Below are 20,911 nucleotides of genomic sequence, written 5' to 3'. Positions count from 1 at the left end.
AATAACGAACAAATGAATGTTTTATTATTATTTTTATATTTTTTTTTTTTACAAACAGTGCGTGTTTCGAGTATTTGGTTTATGATTGTATTTATACAATGATGATTGTCCGTATTAAATTTTTTATTTACTGACTGATACTGCAGACGAGTAGTTAGTGATATTTATATATATGAGTGACCCGATTAACTAGAATTATTTATTACATTTTGAAGATATTTCCAATTGAAGATGAAAGAAGAAGAATAAAAATTAAAAAAAAAAGTTATTGCACGAGATGATGGAATATAGTTATTTATTTTAAAATTTTATTTTTTTTTTTGGTAATTCATTTAAAAATCCAAAAATGGTATGTGTCAATCAAGTTTATATATATTAAACCGGTTTATTATAATTTATTATAAAAAAAACTACCTGCGTATTTATCAATCGACACAAAGAATGAACAAAAATTTTTTCAAAATAAAAACTCACCTTAAATTTAGTTTGTTTATCTTCATCTCGTTTATCGCTTCGAAAAACACGATTCTGAAAATACAAAATAAATGTTAATTTACAATTGAAATTCTAAAGTGTTTTTGTATATTTATCTAAACTTGTGATAGTGACAAAATAATTATAAAATTATTTAATTACTATTTACTCTTAATTGTTTTATAAATAAAATTATAAAATTTAAATTAAAACTTGAAAAATCTTTTGAATATATTAAGAGTGTTTTAAATTATAAATGCTGATTTTTTAAAAATTTAAATATTAATATTTATGAATAATGGAAAAATGCAACGGAGTTGTTATATTTAATATTTAAGCCTTGACCTTGATTTGATTAAAGAGAGCAAAAAATTAAAATTAGACTTTTAATTAGAAAAAAAAAAAAAAAAATATATTGACTGTCATTTAATTACTAACAAATTCTACTTAGTTAAACTTTGCAAATATCAGCATATTTATGTCATTTAAATTGTTTTTCATTTTTTAATTCTCATGTATTTTTTTTTTCTACTATCTCACCTCACTATTTTCCAACTGATAGCACTCGCCGCTCGTCTGCTACAGATGGAATTTAAAAAAAAAAAAAATTAAACAACGCTATTAAAAGAATTAAAAAAGAAAAAAAAAAAATTAAATAACAATGATAATGAAGAAGGAACTATTAAGTGTAGCACGTAACTGACAAACTCAACTGATAATTTACATACAGTAAAATCTAACACATTTTTAAATAATAAAAAATAAAAATACATCAGCGTGATATCAAAAGCGAAATAAAAAAAATATCTATACACAGTTATCTGTGTGTCTAATAAACAGGGGAATTTATGAAAATTGTAGGGATCAAAGTTCACTTGTCTATTAAAATAAAATAAAAAAAGGGCCATGATAAAAAATATGACTCACGTCGAATTGATTCAGACTTTCTATGACTGTGTCCATCAGCACAAACTAATTTTTTATTATTATTATTAGTATCATTTTTTATATTTTGAAATATTATAAATTATATTTTTTTTAATTTTATTTTATTTATTACTAACCCGATGTGGTAGTCGTTCATTGTATATTCCTCGTGATTGATAATCTTTGTGTACTGCTTCATCACTAGCCTTGGATTGTCGTCGCTAAGAAAAAAAAAAAAAAATCATTGAAATAAAATCAATAACACTTGCATTCATATTATAAATTAATGAATAAAAATATTTATAGATTTTTTTTTTTTAATGTAAACAATCGAAACAAAGGAAGTAACAAAATGAAAGAAAAAAAATAAAAAATCCAGACTTAATAATGAAAATGCCTTGAGACTTTCCACGGCGTATCAGGCTGGAACGTGCGTTCAAATAAGATGTAGACTAAGATCAATGTCGACGCGTGGATTAACTTCAAAATACCTTTTTTTTTTTTTTTTATTATTTAAAACCTGCACATACATACAACAATTTTTTTATTCAATATACGTGACTAGAAACTTTGATATAAAAATTCACTCCAATTTTGCAATCGTAAAAAGTCATTTTTTATTTATAAAAACAACAGACAGATCTATGTGTTTTTGTATATATTTTATTTATATTTAAAATAACTTTTTTTCTCCCGGTATAAATAGTACTTGAAAAAATGTAATAAAAATATATATATGTATATAATTTATTTATAAAATTAAATAACGGTAAAGCTTCAATTATTCAGAATGACATTAACAACATTTTAAAACAGGAAAATATGTATCATTTATAGAATAATTTATAAAATAAATAAATGGAAAACATCACTCTGTATACGATTAAAGTGTATGTAAAATATATACAGGTCCCATGAATTAAAATATAAGTAAATAAATTAAAGAATATATAAAAAGAAAAAGAGCTTTATGCAAATATACATGTTGCAATGTAATCTAGCAATATCAGCAATATATAGACAAATTGAGGAAGCTAAAAAAGTAAAAGTAGAAGAAGAAGAAGATGAAATAGCAACGTTTGAAAAATCTATTTACATCGTTGACCTTATTGCCAACCAAAAATAGTAGTCGAATGCAAAAGTCTGTCGAGACAGCGAGCAGCAAGTATATAGAGTTCTTGGAGGGTTTCTTCTGGATCTGCAGCAAGTCACTTGAATAATCCACACAAACACACACACCAATACATTTAAAAAAGCAACTCTTTTTTTTTTTTTTTTTCTTCTTCAACAACCAGACATATAAAACATTATTTTTTCATTTATAAAAGGTACTACTGCTACACACAGTAAAATAAAACACTTAAAAATTTCATTTATGAAAATGTATACATATTTAAAAAAAAAATATATATACATCTTGATGGTCATGATCATGAATTACGTCTTTAAGTGACTATTGTTTGGTATATTTTAATATATATTTTAATGTTATATACATTGTGTAAGAAATGATATTTTAAAATAAAATATATAAAATGTTGAAATATAGTTTGGGTGACAATAATTTATGGTTTAGGACATTGTCGGTTTATTTCAATAGTTTATGCTTGACTTGGTGTAAGAATATAATAAAAATATAATGTTAAAAAAATCAAAACGTACTTCAATGGTTGCTAGTGTATCCAGGGATGACAGTGGTCTTGTGTGAGGCACTTCTCCGGGGAATACACTGTCATGAGATACCGACAGTTGACCTGAGCCAACTCGAAGCTTTGCGAATGAATCCTCGACAGTTCTATGTTTCAAAAAGACACTGAAAAATAAGATGAATAAATTGTTTTTTTTTTATTTTTCTTTTCGTTATATTTTAAAACTTTTTAATTTATTTATTTTTCTTTAAATCTAAATAAAACATCAAGTAGACGAGTATCACAAAACTTTAATATCTTTTTTTTTTTATGGACAGAAAGAAAAAAGGGTAAATAAATAGAAAAAAAAAATTAATACAATACAAAAACAATGGATCTTGTTTGACTGACAAATATATGCACAAGCATGAAAAAAAAAATATATGATTCATCTAAAATTTAAATTACCATTGAAAAAATTAATAAATAAGAAAAAAAAAAATTTAATCAAAATTTTTTTTTCCTTTATTTTTGATTAGCTCAATTTAGTAATTTTTATTTAATTAATTTTTACAACAATCAAGGCAAATGTAGTATAGTTTTCTATAAATTTTGATGCAATATTAAATTTTACTAAAAATAAAAAAAAATTTAATCAAAATAAAAAGCCAAGAAGCTAAGAAGCCGAATTATTTGAGGAATATTTACTGATTGATTGATTTCCTCAGGGATATTCTGTATTTTTTCGGCCATTCAAATCGACGTTTGCTGAAATAATAATAACAACAATAATAATAGCAATAAAAATAAAGAAAGAAGAAAAAAAATAAAAAGAATTTTGAATAGAAAAAAATTATGATGCATTGTATGAATTGTGCAAATCATTACAGCATCATGAAAAAAAAACCCTGGAGCAGAAAATAAAGATAAAAAAAATTGAATTATTGTTGTTGTTTTTTTTTTTTTTTTATTATTATATATAAAAGATGAGATTTTTATTATTATTATAAAATTAAATGTAAAAAAATTACCTCTGACGATCAGAAGAATCAGTGAGTAATTCACCAGCACTTTGACTTCTTGTTTCATCAGTTCGTCCAGCAGGATGTCCAAGTGTAACCTCTTCTCGATTACGATTTCCAATATCACCATCACTATTTTTTATTTTACCATCAGCAGCACTACGACTTTTTTTACGAAATAATCTTCTAAAATAATTTCGAATTCTTCTCTTTGGTTCTGTAAAATTTAAACACCAAAATATAATTTTTTGTTTAATTTTTGTTACAGGTGTTGTGACTGAGTCAAGCCCAAGATATTGATTTAAAATTTTCATCATCAAGAAGCAAAAAAAAGTGAGTTTCTATTGTATTTTCTATCAAGCTTTCAAGACAAGCCTTTGATTGTAAATATGTATAACTATCTGTAGATCAAACTTGATGATTCAATCTCGATAACAAAATAAATAACTTTAAGTGCTGGCAATCAGTTTCTCACCTCAATCAACAACAAATACAAATTATGATAATCAAATTAACAAGTAAATTACATTACATACTTAAATCCAAAGATAGTAGAGTATTTTTATTTTTTTTTATTAATTATTTATAAAGCCGGATAGGTCGAACAAATTGAGAACAGAAAAATAAAAATATATATAAAAAAAGAAAAAGAGGACGTTGCTCTTTAGCTAACTTGATCGGATCATGGTGATAACAAGTATTGGGATATATATCTAGAATTATAGATACTATATTTAGAAAGAGCTTTTAGTCATTGGTATATAAATTTCATGACGCATCAGGTATACACGCATAATATACTCGTAACACTCGCGCATACACACACTCAATAGTCTACAAAAATTCATTCAATTCATAAATTGGTTGAGGCAGATAAAAAAAAAGGAAAAGTAAATCGTATATTGTCAATTGAACAGCATGATAATGAAAATTCATTAAACTAAATTTATTTAATCGATTTTGTATTATCATAATGATACACAAACACGCACAAATTGAATTTTCACTATATCAATATTATATTATTGTGATAAATATATTTGTCCTTTTTGTATATCGTTTTTTTTTGTCTACAAATATTGCAAAGTTATAATAAATTTTTTAAAAATACACTATATTTTTTGTCAAGTGGAAAAAGCAAAACTTTTAAATAAAAAAAAACAATTGTATTGTCAGGGACAAATTGAGCAGGCGTATTCATGAAACAACAAAAACCATCAGGATTCATTTTCAAGCTGATGGTTTTTAATTGCGATATTGATGATGGGGTTTGGCATAAGGACCATGACAATAGATCCAAGAGTTGCTTGAATATATATGAAGAGAGAACTTGACAACGGGAAAATAAAAAAATTTAAAAAAAAAAAAAACAAACACAATCGGGGGGATTAATGTACGAGTTTATTTGTCTTTGTGCACTTTTTTTATACCCTTGGGCTCTATGAGGAGAATTAAATTGCGAGAGGGAGATGGATAAAAAATTTTAAAATAAAAAATAGAATGGGGAATTGTTAGAGAGTGTCATTGAGCTTTTTGTATAATCTGTGAGGAAAAAATCAGTGGATTTTTGGATACACTTTGCTGCCATTGTTATTAAAATAAAATAAAATTTTAAATCCATTATAATTCATAAAATAATTTTTTTTTTTGTTCTATTATATAAATGAAAATTTTCAACAATCAAAATTTAAAGTTGTGTAATTTTTATTTTCATTTTTTGTCTGTTAACTTTATATTTAATTTTTTTAATTTAACGATGATTAATCAATTCAAGAAATTATAAAAATAGAAAATTTATTTGAATGTTCTTTGCGTGTTTTAACTAAGCAAACGAATAAAATATAAAATTTCTATGCCAACAAATATTAACAAAATATTGATAAGATAATATTAGTTTTTTTTTTTTTTTCTGTGACGTCTAAGGTTTATTTTAGATAATCAAAAAAAATAAAAATAATATTGATAACAAGTGAGTTAAAAATTGCCTTTTTAGGTAATGTATATTTTAAAAATAAATAAAACTTGATTATTTTTTTCTTATCAAAATAAATAAATAATATTTAAACTATTTTTTAACAACATAATTTATTAAGTACATATATAAAATTTAAATTGACAGCTCATAAAAAAAAAGAGTTAAGGGATTAATAAAGATAATACGAAAAAAAATGATTTCTTATAAAATTCCATAATATCAGCTTCTAGTTTAAAAAAAAAAAAAACAAAAATGCCATTTCTTTTAAAAATAATTTGACACTAAAAATGAAAAATGAAGATTCTTTAGTTAAACATAGTGTATATTAAAAAAAAAAAAAAAAAATGCATACAGTTCCCATTGCATAATAAGTGAAAGCTAATAAGAAAGACCGTGTTTACCACATGATATAGAAAAATATAATAAGACGTGACAGATGGAAGCCACTTGAGTGACCTAATTCACTCATGTGCGATAATTCCTCAATCGTATCCCCCATAAAACTGCATAAAACGGTAAAAGTCAACGTTGCAAATATCGTGATGTTATTATAATTACTCTACACACATTAAAAATTACAAAAAAACAATTATCAAACTGTCTATTGTTTAATAATATCATTCAAGACTTTTTATTTTTTTCTTTTTAAAATTCCATTGACATTTTCTCTTATAATATATAATTATTAAAAAATTCAAAATAATTTGTTGTGAAAAATGAAAGTATTATTAAATAATTCAATTTAAAAAAAAAAAAATTTATTACGTATTTAAAAAATTGAATGAATATTATTAAAATTATGAAATATATATTTATAATTTTTTTTTTTAATTATCAACTATTTTTTATTGAAAAAAAAAAAAAGAAAATGCTATTGAAAAAATAATTAAATATATTTAATCAGGTTTTAGCCTAATTAATTAATTAATTTATTATTATTTTTTTAAAATAGAATTGTGTTTTAATTTGCTTATTTATATTGATAGAAATTTTTTATTGGATAATTAATATTTGATTAAATTTAAAAATGAAATAAGTAAATTAAGAAATAATAATTGAAGAGACAAAGTGACATGCCCACGATCAATGTAATGATTGTTATGGACAAACGATTGAGAAAATTGTTAAAGCATGGTTAATGATTGATGCCTCAGGGTGATGTGGGTTTTCAGTTTATATTGATATTGATCTTTTGGGTGATGATGCGAATACTTGAGCAAATCATTGCAACGGTATAATATTATTTACCCCAATCAACCGGAAATCCATTGATAATCGTTGCGGATCAACGATGTTAATGTCAAAGAAAATAAAAATTATTATTATTTTGTAGAAAATATATAATGAAAATAAAATATAAAAAGAAAATTTTTTAATTTTTATGCTTTGTAATGGGTTAGAGCCGAGACGGTCAGTTGAATCATTGATTAATCATTCGTCTTGAGATAAAAAAAAAAAATAAGAAAGAAAAAAAATTAAATAACCATATTTGCAGCTGGCTTATAAAAATTCTTTATACAACGAGTCATCGGTGAAATTCCATATCGAGACAATATATGAATAAAAAATGACATCGTTTTGAAGAACAAAAAAACAAAATTTATATTTCAAATTGATATACGAATTTGTATTATTGTTTTTTTTTTTATTTAAAAAGTTGTAATTGCAATTAGCAAAAAATTAAAACATCATTATTTTTTAATCAATTAAAATTACGTTCGAGTATATAATTAATGGTTGAAAATTTATAGCTCTATATTTATGATAGTAATATTCAAAATAAAATATGATAATATTTAAAAAAGTGCATTTACAAATATCAGAAAAAAATCAGATTTACAGATTTGAATTTTATTTTCCGGTCATGTTCTCACAGTCTAGACGATAGCCTGCAGCATAAAATCTCATCTACAAATAACCACCATAGTGCAGAAAAATAGTAAAGCCTTAAAAGTATTTTTTTTCTTCTTTTTTTATATGAAAAAAAAAAAAAAGCAGCGAGTCGAACAAAAGGAATGAAAAATGAAAATAAAAATTGCACATCATATAAAATTGGTGAAAAAAAAAAATAAAAGCTTACCCTTGGGTAATGTGTCAGAATTTCTTGGCATCATATTAAATTCTCCCATTCCAGATGTATCATGAGGTGGTGGTGATGCTTCTCTTACGCAACCCATCAAACTCAATGCACCACTTGTACCACTTGCACTACCCCCGCAGTTGCCAGGGCTATTTGACATTTTATTTGGTGCCCGAAACACCTGAAATATCCAAACTGCAACATGTGATTCTTTAATACACTCATAAATATTACCAAAAACACTACCCATTATTTACAACAATAATTATTATCAATTAAAAAAATTAAATCAAATATATATAATTAAATAAAATTAATCTATATAATGTAAAATAAATATTTAAATTCCAAAAAATTAATTAAACAACTTATTTTGAAGTTGATAAATATTTTAAAAAATATACACAAGTTGTCACTTGATATTGAAGTGCAACACTGAGTGCAACTAGATAAAAATGAATAAATAAAATAAAAGAATGGGTCATGAGAGAGGTGCGTTACCATGGTGATTGCAGAGAGGGTAGGTCGTTGGGGCATCGATTACGTAGCATCCCTTCACTTTGGCCATGACCTTGCCCCTCTACTGCATCCCCAACAGCTGTTGTCAGCTGACACAACACCAACAATTTTAATATAATCTCAACAATACATTTGATAAATTTTTTTTTATAATAATTATTATTTATTTAAAACAAGATAAAGTGTTTTTTTTTTAAAACTAAACTATTACATACTTATGTTATATAAATAATTACAGGTATATATGCAATTTAATTTGCAACAATAATATGTTACGTAGATGAAAAATATAAAAATAAAATAGAACGTCAAGCTCCATTTGGTTACCGGTAATGACTTCCGGTAAACACTGGGTTTTTAGGTGGAGCTGATAATAAAATAAAGGGTATAATACTGCATAATTTATTCATAAATATATTAAAAATTATAAATTTAAAATATTGTTTATATTTAGCTTTACATTGATTATATTTTTCAATTATTATTCATTTTTTTTTTTTATGTATTTGCATATTTAACATTGACAATGAAATTTAAAAGAAGAATAATTTTAAAATTTTATTTACAGTTATGCAACTTGTGATAGCAATTTATTATAAAATATTGAGTAAAATGAGGATTTTTTTTTTTTGAGCTTATCCAGCCAATTTTATTTGTATTTTTTTTTTATCATATTATTTATCGTTGTTTGTATTGTTATGATTTTGGCGAGATATCCCTGCGAATATTTCAAGGCTGTTGACAATGACGCACCGAAATATGATAGCTCGATTTTATTATCAGAAAGACCCAGAATAATTATTAGATTAGGTCATTGGTAATACAGCGTTAACAAATATTATTTAAAAAATATTAAATTTTTCTTTTATTGATAATAATTAAATTGAATGTTATATTGATTCAATTGAATGAGGTTAAAAAATTTAAAAAAAAAAAAAAACAATGAGGAATTGAAATATTTGTTTTAGGTTATTAATATATTTATTTTTTTAAATTAAATTCATTATTACTTTATTGAGCAATGTTTATTTAATATATATTTTTATATTTACCTTATAAAGACAGTGACATTTCAGGCGTGTTTCTTTCTGTTTTCCTCAAATAATCTGTAAAGAAAAAAAAATAATTTTTTAAAAAAAACATGTAAATTAACTTCCGGGATGAGGAAAAAAATATGTTGTACGTGATTTCTATTTATATGAGTTAAATAAAACGTAACGATGTATCACAAGGGGAAAAAAACAAAAACAAAAATTTAAAAAATAAAAAAAGTACATCCATGTACGAAAATAACTGAGTATAAAAATGAGCAGCCTACAGGCGCCTCTCGATGTCTCACAAAATGCAGAAAATTAAAAATAAATAAAAATAAAAGTAGAAATAATAAAAGAAGATCAAGTCATACTTGCATTGAATCTTATAACAACTATCGTGGGACTTTAACCTTGTCCACGTGGTGTCATTGCCTCTCGAGGTCATACATTTAATTAAACAAACAACATTTTCCATAATTCGATAAAAAATATAAAATCAAAAATTATTTTTTTCATTAAAATTTTATAGCTTCAATAAATTAGTCTAAAAATAATAATAAAACAAAAAATTTATCAATGAAAATTGAATGTATAAACAACCGTATTTATTTATTTTTTTTTTGATGAATAAATTAAAAAAATTTATAAATAAATATTGAAAGTAATGCACGCAAATAGGACGTGTTTATAAATAAATTTTATAAAGCAGGATAAAATAAAGTAGAAGAGACACAGGAAGTGTTGAAAAAAAAATTTTTCAAAAATATATATAACGAGTGAAAGGAGAGAGAATAAATGTATGAAAAAAAAAAAAAATAAATAACTTTTCAGTGACGAATGAAAAGTCCCATCGTGTGTGCATTATGTATATTTGTATTTCCACACTTGGCATAAATAGAATGAAAAATTTTCATACAATATAAAAATAGATGTAAAGCTGAATGAGAGCCCTTCGATAGTCGTGAAAATTTAAGTTTACTGACGAGAGAGCATTCAAGCTTTTATTCACGATAATAATAATAAACGTATTTGAAAATAAAAAAATATACATAAAAGTTAAATGTCTATATTTATGATGCATTTCAAGTAGGCCAAACTTTAAATCAATAAATAAATAATAATAAAAAATATTATTTAAATAATTATTTATTTGACAAATAAAAAATAATTATTAACAATAAATTTAATAATTTAAAAGAATAATAATATATTTCTTTTTTTGCTCAAGATAAAAGATATTTTTACTTTTTATATTTTTTTCACTTTCAAAGAAAAAGCTCAACTTTAACATCACACAATTTTTTTCAGTTTTTTAGCTCGTTTTTCTTTTTCTTTTTTATTCATAAGGGTTTTAAATTCGTATGACGCATTGGTGGGAATTAAAAAAAACTGAATTGAGAAAAGAGGAGAAATTATTTGCAAAGAAAAAACGTCAATTAACCTAATTTTTAATTTAAATTTTCATCAGGTATAATATTATATTTAAAATTAAAAAAAAAAGTAAAACACTCGCATTGACGTTAGAAAAATAATAATAAATAATTGTAAAATATATATTTATAATATTGAATATAAATATTTAGACCAAACGTCAATCACTCGACATGAAATTCAATTTAATTTTAAGTCATTTAATTGTACATTACAAAATCATTATTCAATTCTGGTCAATTTAAAATCAAGTGATTGACACAATATCGACTTGTTTCAAGTAATTGCTTTTCCATCAAACGCTTCGGTAACACGAAAGAGCATGAATCTAAAAAAAAAAAAAAGCCTTTTTTAAATAAAAAAAAAAAAATAGTCAAGAAAAAGTTTTTAAAAAACTTGGATTGCCTGCGATGGCTTAGTGTAATTGAAAAAGTCACAGCTTCCCACTCGTGATTATTCATCCGGAGGAAATAAATGAAAAATAAAATAAAAATAAATAATAATTGTTCTTGACATCCTGGATGGACTTTATTATCAGTAAAAGATATTTCAACAAATGAATCATTTTTAAAACATATCATTCTTTATTATTTTTTTTTTTTTCATACTCTTTTCTCCTCAAGATATAAAAGAAAAATTATTATTTTAAATTTTATCTCGATTGGTAAAGGATGAATTCAAGTGAACACGTACTTTTAGATTGTACACATTCTATATGTTACAAAAATAAAATAAAATAGATAAACGACAGTAGAAGCAAAAAAAATAAAATACAAAATAAAAAAAATACTAGACAGTGGAGCAAAGAAATAGAAACCGAGAGATATACTCGTTCAACAAGCTACAAATGTATTGTCTAGAATTGTAAACCCTTTGTACTTTCATTTTCTCAGTTGCCAGACACACACATTTACACAAAATGATAATAATAATTATCATTATTATTATTACCATGGTGGAAACAAATTCTTTGGCTTCATTTGTTGAGAAAAAAAGTATTTTTTTTTAATTAAAAATGAAAATAAACACAAAAATATGTTCCTCAGCTGAATTAACATCAAGTTTTTATAATTTTTTTTTTACGAAACACACACAAGGTGGTATAGTTTTTCATTAATATCATCATCCAACTAATAAAGTCGACAGAAAAAAAAAATATATAGTTATGATAAATGTCACGAGTTTCAAAGAATAAATTTTTATTTCGTATTTTTTTTTTATATTAGTTTCATGGCTAATAAATTTAATAGTCACATGTGTGTAATGTCAATGGCCTTTATTATCAGCACTCTATTGTAACTAAAATAATAAAAAAAAAAAAAAAAAAAGAAATTAAATGTAGGCGTTGATTTTTTCCGGTGGAATTATCATCAAATAATCACTCGACATATTTATATTATCATTTAACGACAATATAAAAAATTATAATAATTATTTTTATGTTTATTATTTAAAAAACTGTCACAGCATAATAATCATTTATCATTTGATGTTGTGTATAACATATATCAAAGCAAAACATTTCCAAGAAAAGACAAAATAAATTTTATGCATCAGAGTAGGCGCGACAAAATGACACACCACCACCATCACCATTGGAACTAAAAAAAACCATCGTACAAGTCTGAGTTTGCAAATCCAAAAATAGTATAAGGTATAAATTGAAAATTTATAAATGTGTTGGTGTACATTAACGAGCTAATTCCCAAGTGTATGTCTGGTGCAACCCTCTATATATTTTTATTTTTATATTTTTATTTTTTCACTTCCCTCAATCTGTAATCTGATCCTAGTTTCATCGAGTTCCTAAATTCAATTACACTCTTCTTTCAATACAGCAAAGAGAACATTGAAAATAATAATGATATAATGAAAAAATAAAAATAAAAAAATTAAGTACAAGGAGTAAAGCACGAATTGAGTCAGACACTTTTTTTAATTTATTTTTTTATGTTTCATTAGGATGATTCAGAACTTGTATATATTATAGAGGGTGATGGCAAATGGAAATAACCAACGAGTCAATGCAAATTGCGTCTCTCAATCTATAGACATCCCCAGACTAAAGTCAAACTCTTTTTTTTTTTTATTTATTTATTCATATTCTTCCTCTGGTTCTTGCTCTTGCTCTACACTCTTGATGTGGAAAATGGCCGAGACGATATTCCCCAGAGTTAATGCCAAATACTCTGAGAGGAATCTCGACATTTTGAGGTCAATAACCAGCCCTTCTATTTGACACTTGATACATCAGTATATGTATTGCCTCAAGATGTATAAATCACGTTTTAATATAAATATTTTTCTTTGGAAATTAAATATATTTTTATTTTCTTTTTATAAAAATTCATTGTCACTTGAGAATATAATTAATATACTTTGATTTTTATTTTTAACAATTATTTGATTAACCAAAAATAAATAAAAAATTATTTAAAAGTATATATATTATTATTTTTATGTTTATTCAAAAATCTATAACTAGGTCAGAAAAAAAATTAAAAAATTTTTAAAGCCAAGTTAACGAGCACTTTACATATATACACAAGTACTTGAGTTAAATTTAAAAAAAAAAAATAGCAAAATAAAAAACAGTACAGTGAGAAAATGATTAAAGTATAAAAATAAATTTACAAATTAACAAACAATTTTCAAAATGAATATAAATATTCAATTATAAAAAAAAATTTTAATGATTCCTAAAAAATAAAATAAAAAATTGCTTAAATTGTTAATAAAAAAAAAAATATTTTTTTACAACAATAATAGGTGTAATTAAGGAAACAATGTAAAAAAAAAATTATACTTTTAAATTAATCATAAATAGTTGTTCTTTATACCCGACTAAGTGAAAAAGCGTTTATTATTAAAATAATTACAAAAAAAAAAAAAAAAAAAAGAGTATAATCAAAGTTTAAAGAATTTAAAAGTGATTTATATATATAAATCGAATAAAATACCAAGATGATGTTATTGCCTTATTCTTCCCACGGTAAATACAAAACAATGTTATAAAGTAATAAGTAGAAAACAAGCTCAATAAGTAATAAATGACGTTTAAAGTTAAAACAATAAATATATACATAGTAAGAGTATTATTATTGTCGGTTTGTTCACTCATCCAGCCAACAATCACCTTGCAATATATCTCATCTAAATGTACATTATATAAACGAAAATTTTAATGGTGCTAGTTGCTGTTGTTGTTGAAAAAAAAAAAATACAAAAAGATAAAACGCTTCAAAGTCATGTCTATAAAGAAATGGTACATACCAGTTGCGTTTGAATCGTGTTATTTTATTTTTTTTCTTCTTTTCGTAATAGTAAAAGCAAAGAAATTCTATACATAACACGATAGTCACACACCACCATAAGTAAACACAGCTACAAAGAGCATTTTAAGATAAAAAAAAAACGTTTAATAAATATAAATAAATATTTTATATAATAGTATACATCTAATTGTTTTTTTCTTTTTTTATTTGCGCAAAGAATTATAACTGAATTTTCAGAAATGAGTCAGACGGACTCACAACAACAATGGGCGTAAATAACGGTGTCGTCGATTAGTCCAAGTGTGGCTAAAGCCAAAGAGAATAATAATTAAAAAATTATTTAAAAGAAATTATATTATTTTTATATAAAGAAGCTTGAAATAAAAAATTCACTGTTGTTTTATCATGAAATGATAAAATGAGGCTATTTAAATTAATGAAATATATGTTTATTAATTTATATTTATGAATGATTGATAAATTGATGGATTTTTTATATGGGAAAAAAATAAAAGTTGTTAAACAAGTTGGAAATTATTTATTACGTTGACGAATAATTGGAGATAGTTAAGTAACGAAACGCATTAACAAGGGATAAAAGTAAAACGTGTTTATCTACTTTTTTGATTTTGTCATTTCAATTATTATTTTTATTTTTTTTTATTTTTAATAATTATAATTTGTCAGTTATTTGATAATTTAATATTATAGAAACGATTGAATTTTGATGGTGTCGCGACATGAAAACTATGATTTCCTGTAGCATTCAATCGAGTTGGTTAATTGGCAAATGGTACCTGCAGACTAATCGACAATTTGATTGAACAACTGATGAGGTAATAATCTGACCCATCCATAAGACAAAAAATATAAAATTTTATCCTTCAATTTGAGATAGATTAATAATCATTTCAAAATTTAGAAAAGAAAGTTTAACTATTTATATATTATTGATTATTCATTTCAAATGTCAAGATATATCTTTTTTTTTTTTAAATTGATAAAAGTGAGAGTAACTTGTTGAGAATTTATTAAATTTAAAAATATATATCTTTGACAATTTATGTTATTTATGAAATAAATTCAAGGATTATAAGGAATAATAGATATTTTATTTGAAATGAATAGTTGAATAAATAAACTAATATGAAAAATAAAAAATATAAATTCATGATAAACCGAAGAAGAATATATACCGACACAAAGAAAAGCGTATGAGAGTCGATCTCAGGGCAAATTCCCACCGGCTGGGTCACGACTTTGGTGTCTATAGTTACCAAACAACCAACACACTTGGTTTCAATTCTTGATTGGATAATACCCTTTAAATTATTTGTACATCAACTTAAACACTCTTTAAAAACAAACATATCTCTACACCCAACAAAATCAAAATCAACTTGATGAATTAATAAAAATAAAAAAAGCTTAATTAAATAAAAACTTTTTATATTAAAATTTATATATATAAATAATTATTATAATTAGCAAAACATAATCAACGAGATAAATCGGGAACATATACCCACTAACCGAAGAAAAAAAATTTAAAAAGAAAAAAAAAAAAAATCTTAGAACATCTCAATCTTGACTTTCGAAATAATCACATGAATATTTTTTTTTTTTCGAATTTCTATCATAGCCAAAGTGTATATATAATTATATGTCAAAATTCAAAAAATATATATAAATTTTGTAAAACTATAATTCCCATAAACAGTGAAATTTATTGACTGCACTTTTGTGTTTCATATAAATACATAGCCAAAGCTGCACTTAGTTTAAAATAATTTCAACCTTCTGAGACCACTTTTGCTTTGAAAAAAATTACAACATGATAATAGATAAATTATTTAAAATATCTATATAAAAAATTGTAAAATATTATCATGTTGTTATTATATCACGATGGAACTCAGGTGTCTATATAAACATTTTAATATCGATTGATGTTTTGAGGTCGTTGTCCGTAATTTCTCGTACACAATAATTCAATATGTTCAGTGCAAATGATCTAAAAACATTTATTAATAAATTTCATTAAAAAATTTAATTATTATTTTATTATTCTTTGGTATTTGTAGAATGTAAAAAAATATCTATCCATGTAATTAGTCATGTAATTATTGATGAAAATAATTTTGTTTAAAGTGGCGCTTTGTTGTGTAACACGGCCCTGAGATCATGTAGTCTTACAACGGTAATGAAAGCCGCGAGTTGGCTTCCTTCTATGATACATTCACAAATACATATATATATATATTAAATTCAAACACTTGTTTCGATACTGAGCATCAAAAAACTCGTTTTTTATATTTCTTATGTATTTTTTTCATTGCTCTTGACGCTTTAACATTCCGTTCAAAGTTTCAAACACCCCCCCAATAAATTTTTATTCAACAACATACACATGACATACTGTTTTCTCGTCAAGTACACATTTCAATATTCATACTATTATTATTATAACTATTTTTTTTTTATTTTCAAATATATACAGACTCAATCTTTTAACAATAACAAATATATTTACTCAAGGCTAATGCGCCTTCCTTTCATTTGAATGTTATTTTATATATTTTTTTTTAGTTGAATTTTAGTTTTCTTTAGTTTATTTGCTCCTTTATACACGTATGCATACAAATACGATCGTTAAAGTTCACATACTATTGAATTTCGACCTCCAATATACATGCTGTAATATAAAATAGAAATTGCGAAATACTTGAACAATTTTAGTTTGAAATTTGTGGCTACTACTACTACTACTACTTGATATTATAATATGAGAAAATTAAAAAAATATAATACTTGTTTTAAAATATTATTATTATCATTTTATATACATTGTTGTTTGTTTTTTTTTTTTTTTTGAGATTAAAAATACGTAATTGATAATAATGTTGAAGGTTAATGCGTGAGATTCAGAAATTTATATTTTTATTTTATCTAAACAAGAATTTATTTTAAAAAAATAAAAAAAAAACAATTAACTTATGATTTTTTATAAAATAATTTAGTATAAAATTTTAATTTACATTTAATTTGATAATATTTTTGTCATTTTGAGTGATATATAGTAAAATGAAAGCGAGCTACAGTGCTATGGAAAATTGCGACAATGAATTTTGGAAATAATTTAATTCACAATGAAATCCTTGTTTATGACATGGATTATATTGGTGGTATATCACTTGACAATAATACTATATTATTACGACATTCGTGAGGGTAAGTCATGAGCAGTAACCCTTGACGTATTACCATTTTACTATTACCCCAAATCATCTTTAATTTTGTGCTTTTTTTATATTTTTTCTTATACATTACAAGTGATGTAAATTTCATCCAATGAATATACGCATTATAAGTAAATTTAAAATGATAAAATAAAACTTGTGTGTGTGTTATGTCTGTATACGGATTCACAGACGGATCAAATAGCTTGAGTATTTCATGAACGGATGTCTCAAGAGAATCGCTAAAATTTTCAGCTCAATGAAGTGTCATATTTCTCTCTGGCTTCCCGCAAACGGCAAACTCATCGTGGTTTTATAATAAATAATTATAATAATATCAATTATTATTTTTTTTAAATTTTAATATTAAAAATAAGAGGGAAGTGTCATGAATAATGATGATGATATAAACATTGAATTATACAAAATAATTTGATAGGTAATGAGGCAATTTTTTCAAGACAAGCAGAGCATGACACTTGGGCTAGTAAATTTATATCGTCATCTTGATATTGGAGGAAAAGAAAAAAAATTAACAAAACTTTTAAATATATATTTGTGAAAAATTATGAATTAGTTTTAATATTTTTATTTTTCAATTTGGTGTATTTTTTGTTGTATTGAGTTGAATTGTATGAAATAATATTTTGGTGTATTGAAACGAGTTTAATGACGGAAAATTTCAACACGGAAAATCACGAATGCGTGCAAGGTGAAACGAGTTGATGTTATGCTCGAGGTATCATCCTGATTTTATACAATTTTATATTTATATTTTTTTTTTTTCTTGTGCGGAAAGTCTTATAATTTGCCAGTCTCTTTAATAAACTCACAATTATCACAATCTATTAACACCATAATTGATTAATTTATTTTTTTGTATTGTATTTTAATTGATGATAAAAAGGAAAATTTTGTAAATTAATTTATGATTAATTTAATGATAAAAATTAGAAGGAAAAATATATATATATATAACAATAATTTTAACAACTTTTGAGGCATTTGAAAGATATTAAATTTTGAAAGACTGAAATAAAACTAGCTTATTATTATAACTGATATTTATAGGACTATAATTTTTTTAATAGTCATGTTTGAAATATTCAAGACACTTTTAGATAGTTCAAGATCTAAAATATTTAATGATCAAAATTTAACAATCAAGGTTAAAAAAATAAATAAATTCAAAACATTGACCTAATTTGTTATTTTTTTTTTTAAATTAATTCATTTATTCATTGGATGATATTTGAAAAATTATTAAAATTGCAAATAAATTATTTTATTAAAAATAAAATATTAATATGTCTTTGTGGCGTAATATAAGAGACTCGATTTCACCTGAGTATGTAAGATATTTTTTTATGAAAAGAAAAAAAAAAAAAAACTAGAATAAAATAAACACATGTAATGTAACATCCGAGGGAAAAAGTTGAAATTTAACCTCGGCCTCATCACACAAGTTTCTGTTGTAAAGGAATTTTACTTGCTATTGCTTTCACTAACCCCAAATATTTTTTAAAATATGAAAAAAAAAAAATTACATTTATTATTCTAATTTACATCTTGAAACTCATCAAAGGTTGCGAGTTAATTTAATCAAAAAAAACAAAAAACAAAAACAAGATTGACGTCGAAATAATAACTGAGCTTTCTGAACAATTTATGAAAAAATAATAAAAAAAAAACATTAAATAATAAATGAAACCCAATTATTAATTTATAATTTTTTATGCCATTGCGGTTTTTGATATGTGCTATTTCATTTTATCCCGGGTATATTTCTACCTGTTTTTTATTTATTTATTTTTTTTTCCTTCAAAAGAGATTCAAAACTTGAACTTTAAATAATTAAAAATTTAACTGTTTATAATTTCCAATAAAAGACAAAGAAATATATAGTACATAAATAAATTTTTAATATACAGAACAAAGGTTAAAGACCTTTTTCTGCAAAAAAAACCAGTTCGATCGGTGAAAACGCAACTGTGTTATTGTTATTGCTCGTGTATTACGACTGTTTTTTAAAACCAACAAATGCATCTAGTCATGTGTATAAATGTCAACAGTACAACGGTCATTGTCCGAGTCAAAAAAATATAAATAAACCAAACACAAAAAATAAAATTCATACAAGTAGAAAAAAATTTCACAATGATTAATTTTTCGTCCGCAATTATACAAAAATACATTCAATTGAATAATAATAAAAAAAAAATGAAAATTCATTTGTAATTAGTCACGCGATATCAACAATCAAGAAAATAATATTATCAAATTGATATTTATATATTGAATGAATAAAAAAAAATTAAAATTGCGTATAATAATGGTATAAAATAATTTTTTTTTAAAAAAAACAAGAATAAAAAAAGTGGTTCTCGATCGAATGGTGGTTGGTCCAAGCTGAAACAACAGTTGAGAATTATAAAGATGAACAACAAGTCATTCAATGAAACAACATAAACGAGTTTTTTAGTTGAGAACACTTGAGAAGGTATAACCGGGCGATCCAGCAATGTGCCAACACACCTTCAAGGTCGTACACTGCCCGGTATTAAACCGATATATACCTTGCATATATATATATTTATTTTTTTTTGTATTTATATTACTTTGTTTCTTTAATATTTTTACCCTTTTTATACGTGTAAATAATACTGCATCATTTTTGCAATCATCATAGGCCATTGTTGGCGTTGTTGTTTTTATTATATTTAAATAATAATTTTATTTTTGATCAAAACATACATGATAAAAAGTAAATTCAATTGAATACCAATGCTAATAATATTCATGAAATAAAAAAATAAGTTTAATCTTTGTTTTATTATTTAAAAATAATTTATTCTTATCAACAAAGACAATTTTATTTTATTTTTTTGCTCAATTTAACACAAGTAAAAATGACTATAATGGCATCCAAGAAATCGATATTGATCTGGATCCTGTGGTTACCACTTGGCCACTGTCATCCTCGAGGCATTTTCACAAGAATTAGGTCGTGGTCACCGAGATAGAATAACCCGGATTTACGACAATAATATTGCAAATAAATATATTTTTATAATATCCTCAAAGTGAAAGGAAAAGAAAGAATAACAATAAAATATATAAATAATTTCTTTGTCTTGTGTTTTAAATATTTTTAAACTATTTAAAAAAAAATATATTTCAATTTATTATTCAAGGATTATTGATATTCAACAGTGAAATTGTAATATAATTAAAAGTAAATTAATATTTATGAAATTGAACAACAAAAATATAATTGAGATAAATTTAAAATAATTATTTTGCATTG

At 23.8% G+C, this 20,911-nt stretch overlaps 1 protein-coding gene across 9 annotated transcripts in view; it reads right to left on the bottom strand.

The window, feature by feature from the left end:
• The window catches only part of LOC122848621 (uncharacterized protein DDB_G0288805-like), a 35,373-nt gene that overhangs the window by 13,097 nt on the left and 1,365 nt on the right, over window positions 1–20,911 (bottom strand). Inside the window, exons 2-10 of one of the 9 annotated variants that reach the window (XM_044146812.1) lie at window positions 9,678–9,731; window positions 8,107–8,301; window positions 4,061–4,268; window positions 3,738–3,797; window positions 3,064–3,214; window positions 1,539–1,622; window positions 1,402–1,446; window positions 1,015–1,053; window positions 475–528 (exon numbers count right to left, since the gene is read on the bottom strand). In XM_044146812.1, coding sequence (XP_044002747.1) covers window positions 475–528; window positions 1,015–1,053; window positions 1,402–1,446; window positions 1,539–1,622; window positions 3,064–3,214; window positions 3,738–3,797; window positions 4,061–4,268; window positions 8,107–8,266 — 801 coding nt within the window. In that variant the 5' untranslated portion in view covers window positions 8,267–8,301; window positions 9,678–9,731. The remainder of the gene's footprint in view (window positions 1–474; window positions 529–1,014; window positions 1,054–1,401; window positions 1,447–1,538; window positions 1,623–3,063; window positions 3,215–3,737; window positions 3,798–4,060; window positions 4,269–8,106; window positions 8,302–9,677; window positions 9,732–20,911) is intronic. The other 8 variants (XM_044146815.1, XM_044146813.1, XM_044146816.1 and 5 more) reach the window with 8 other exon arrangements.

This window comes from Aphidius gifuensis, linkage group LG2 (assembly GCF_014905175.1).
Source record: "Aphidius gifuensis isolate YNYX2018 linkage group LG2, ASM1490517v1, whole genome shotgun sequence".
In the NCBI taxonomy this organism is placed as follows: Eukaryota; Metazoa; Arthropoda; class Insecta; order Hymenoptera; family Braconidae; genus Aphidius; species Aphidius gifuensis.
Note: the sequence above shows the minus strand (reverse complement) of the source record. Positions and strands in the feature narration are given on the sequence as shown.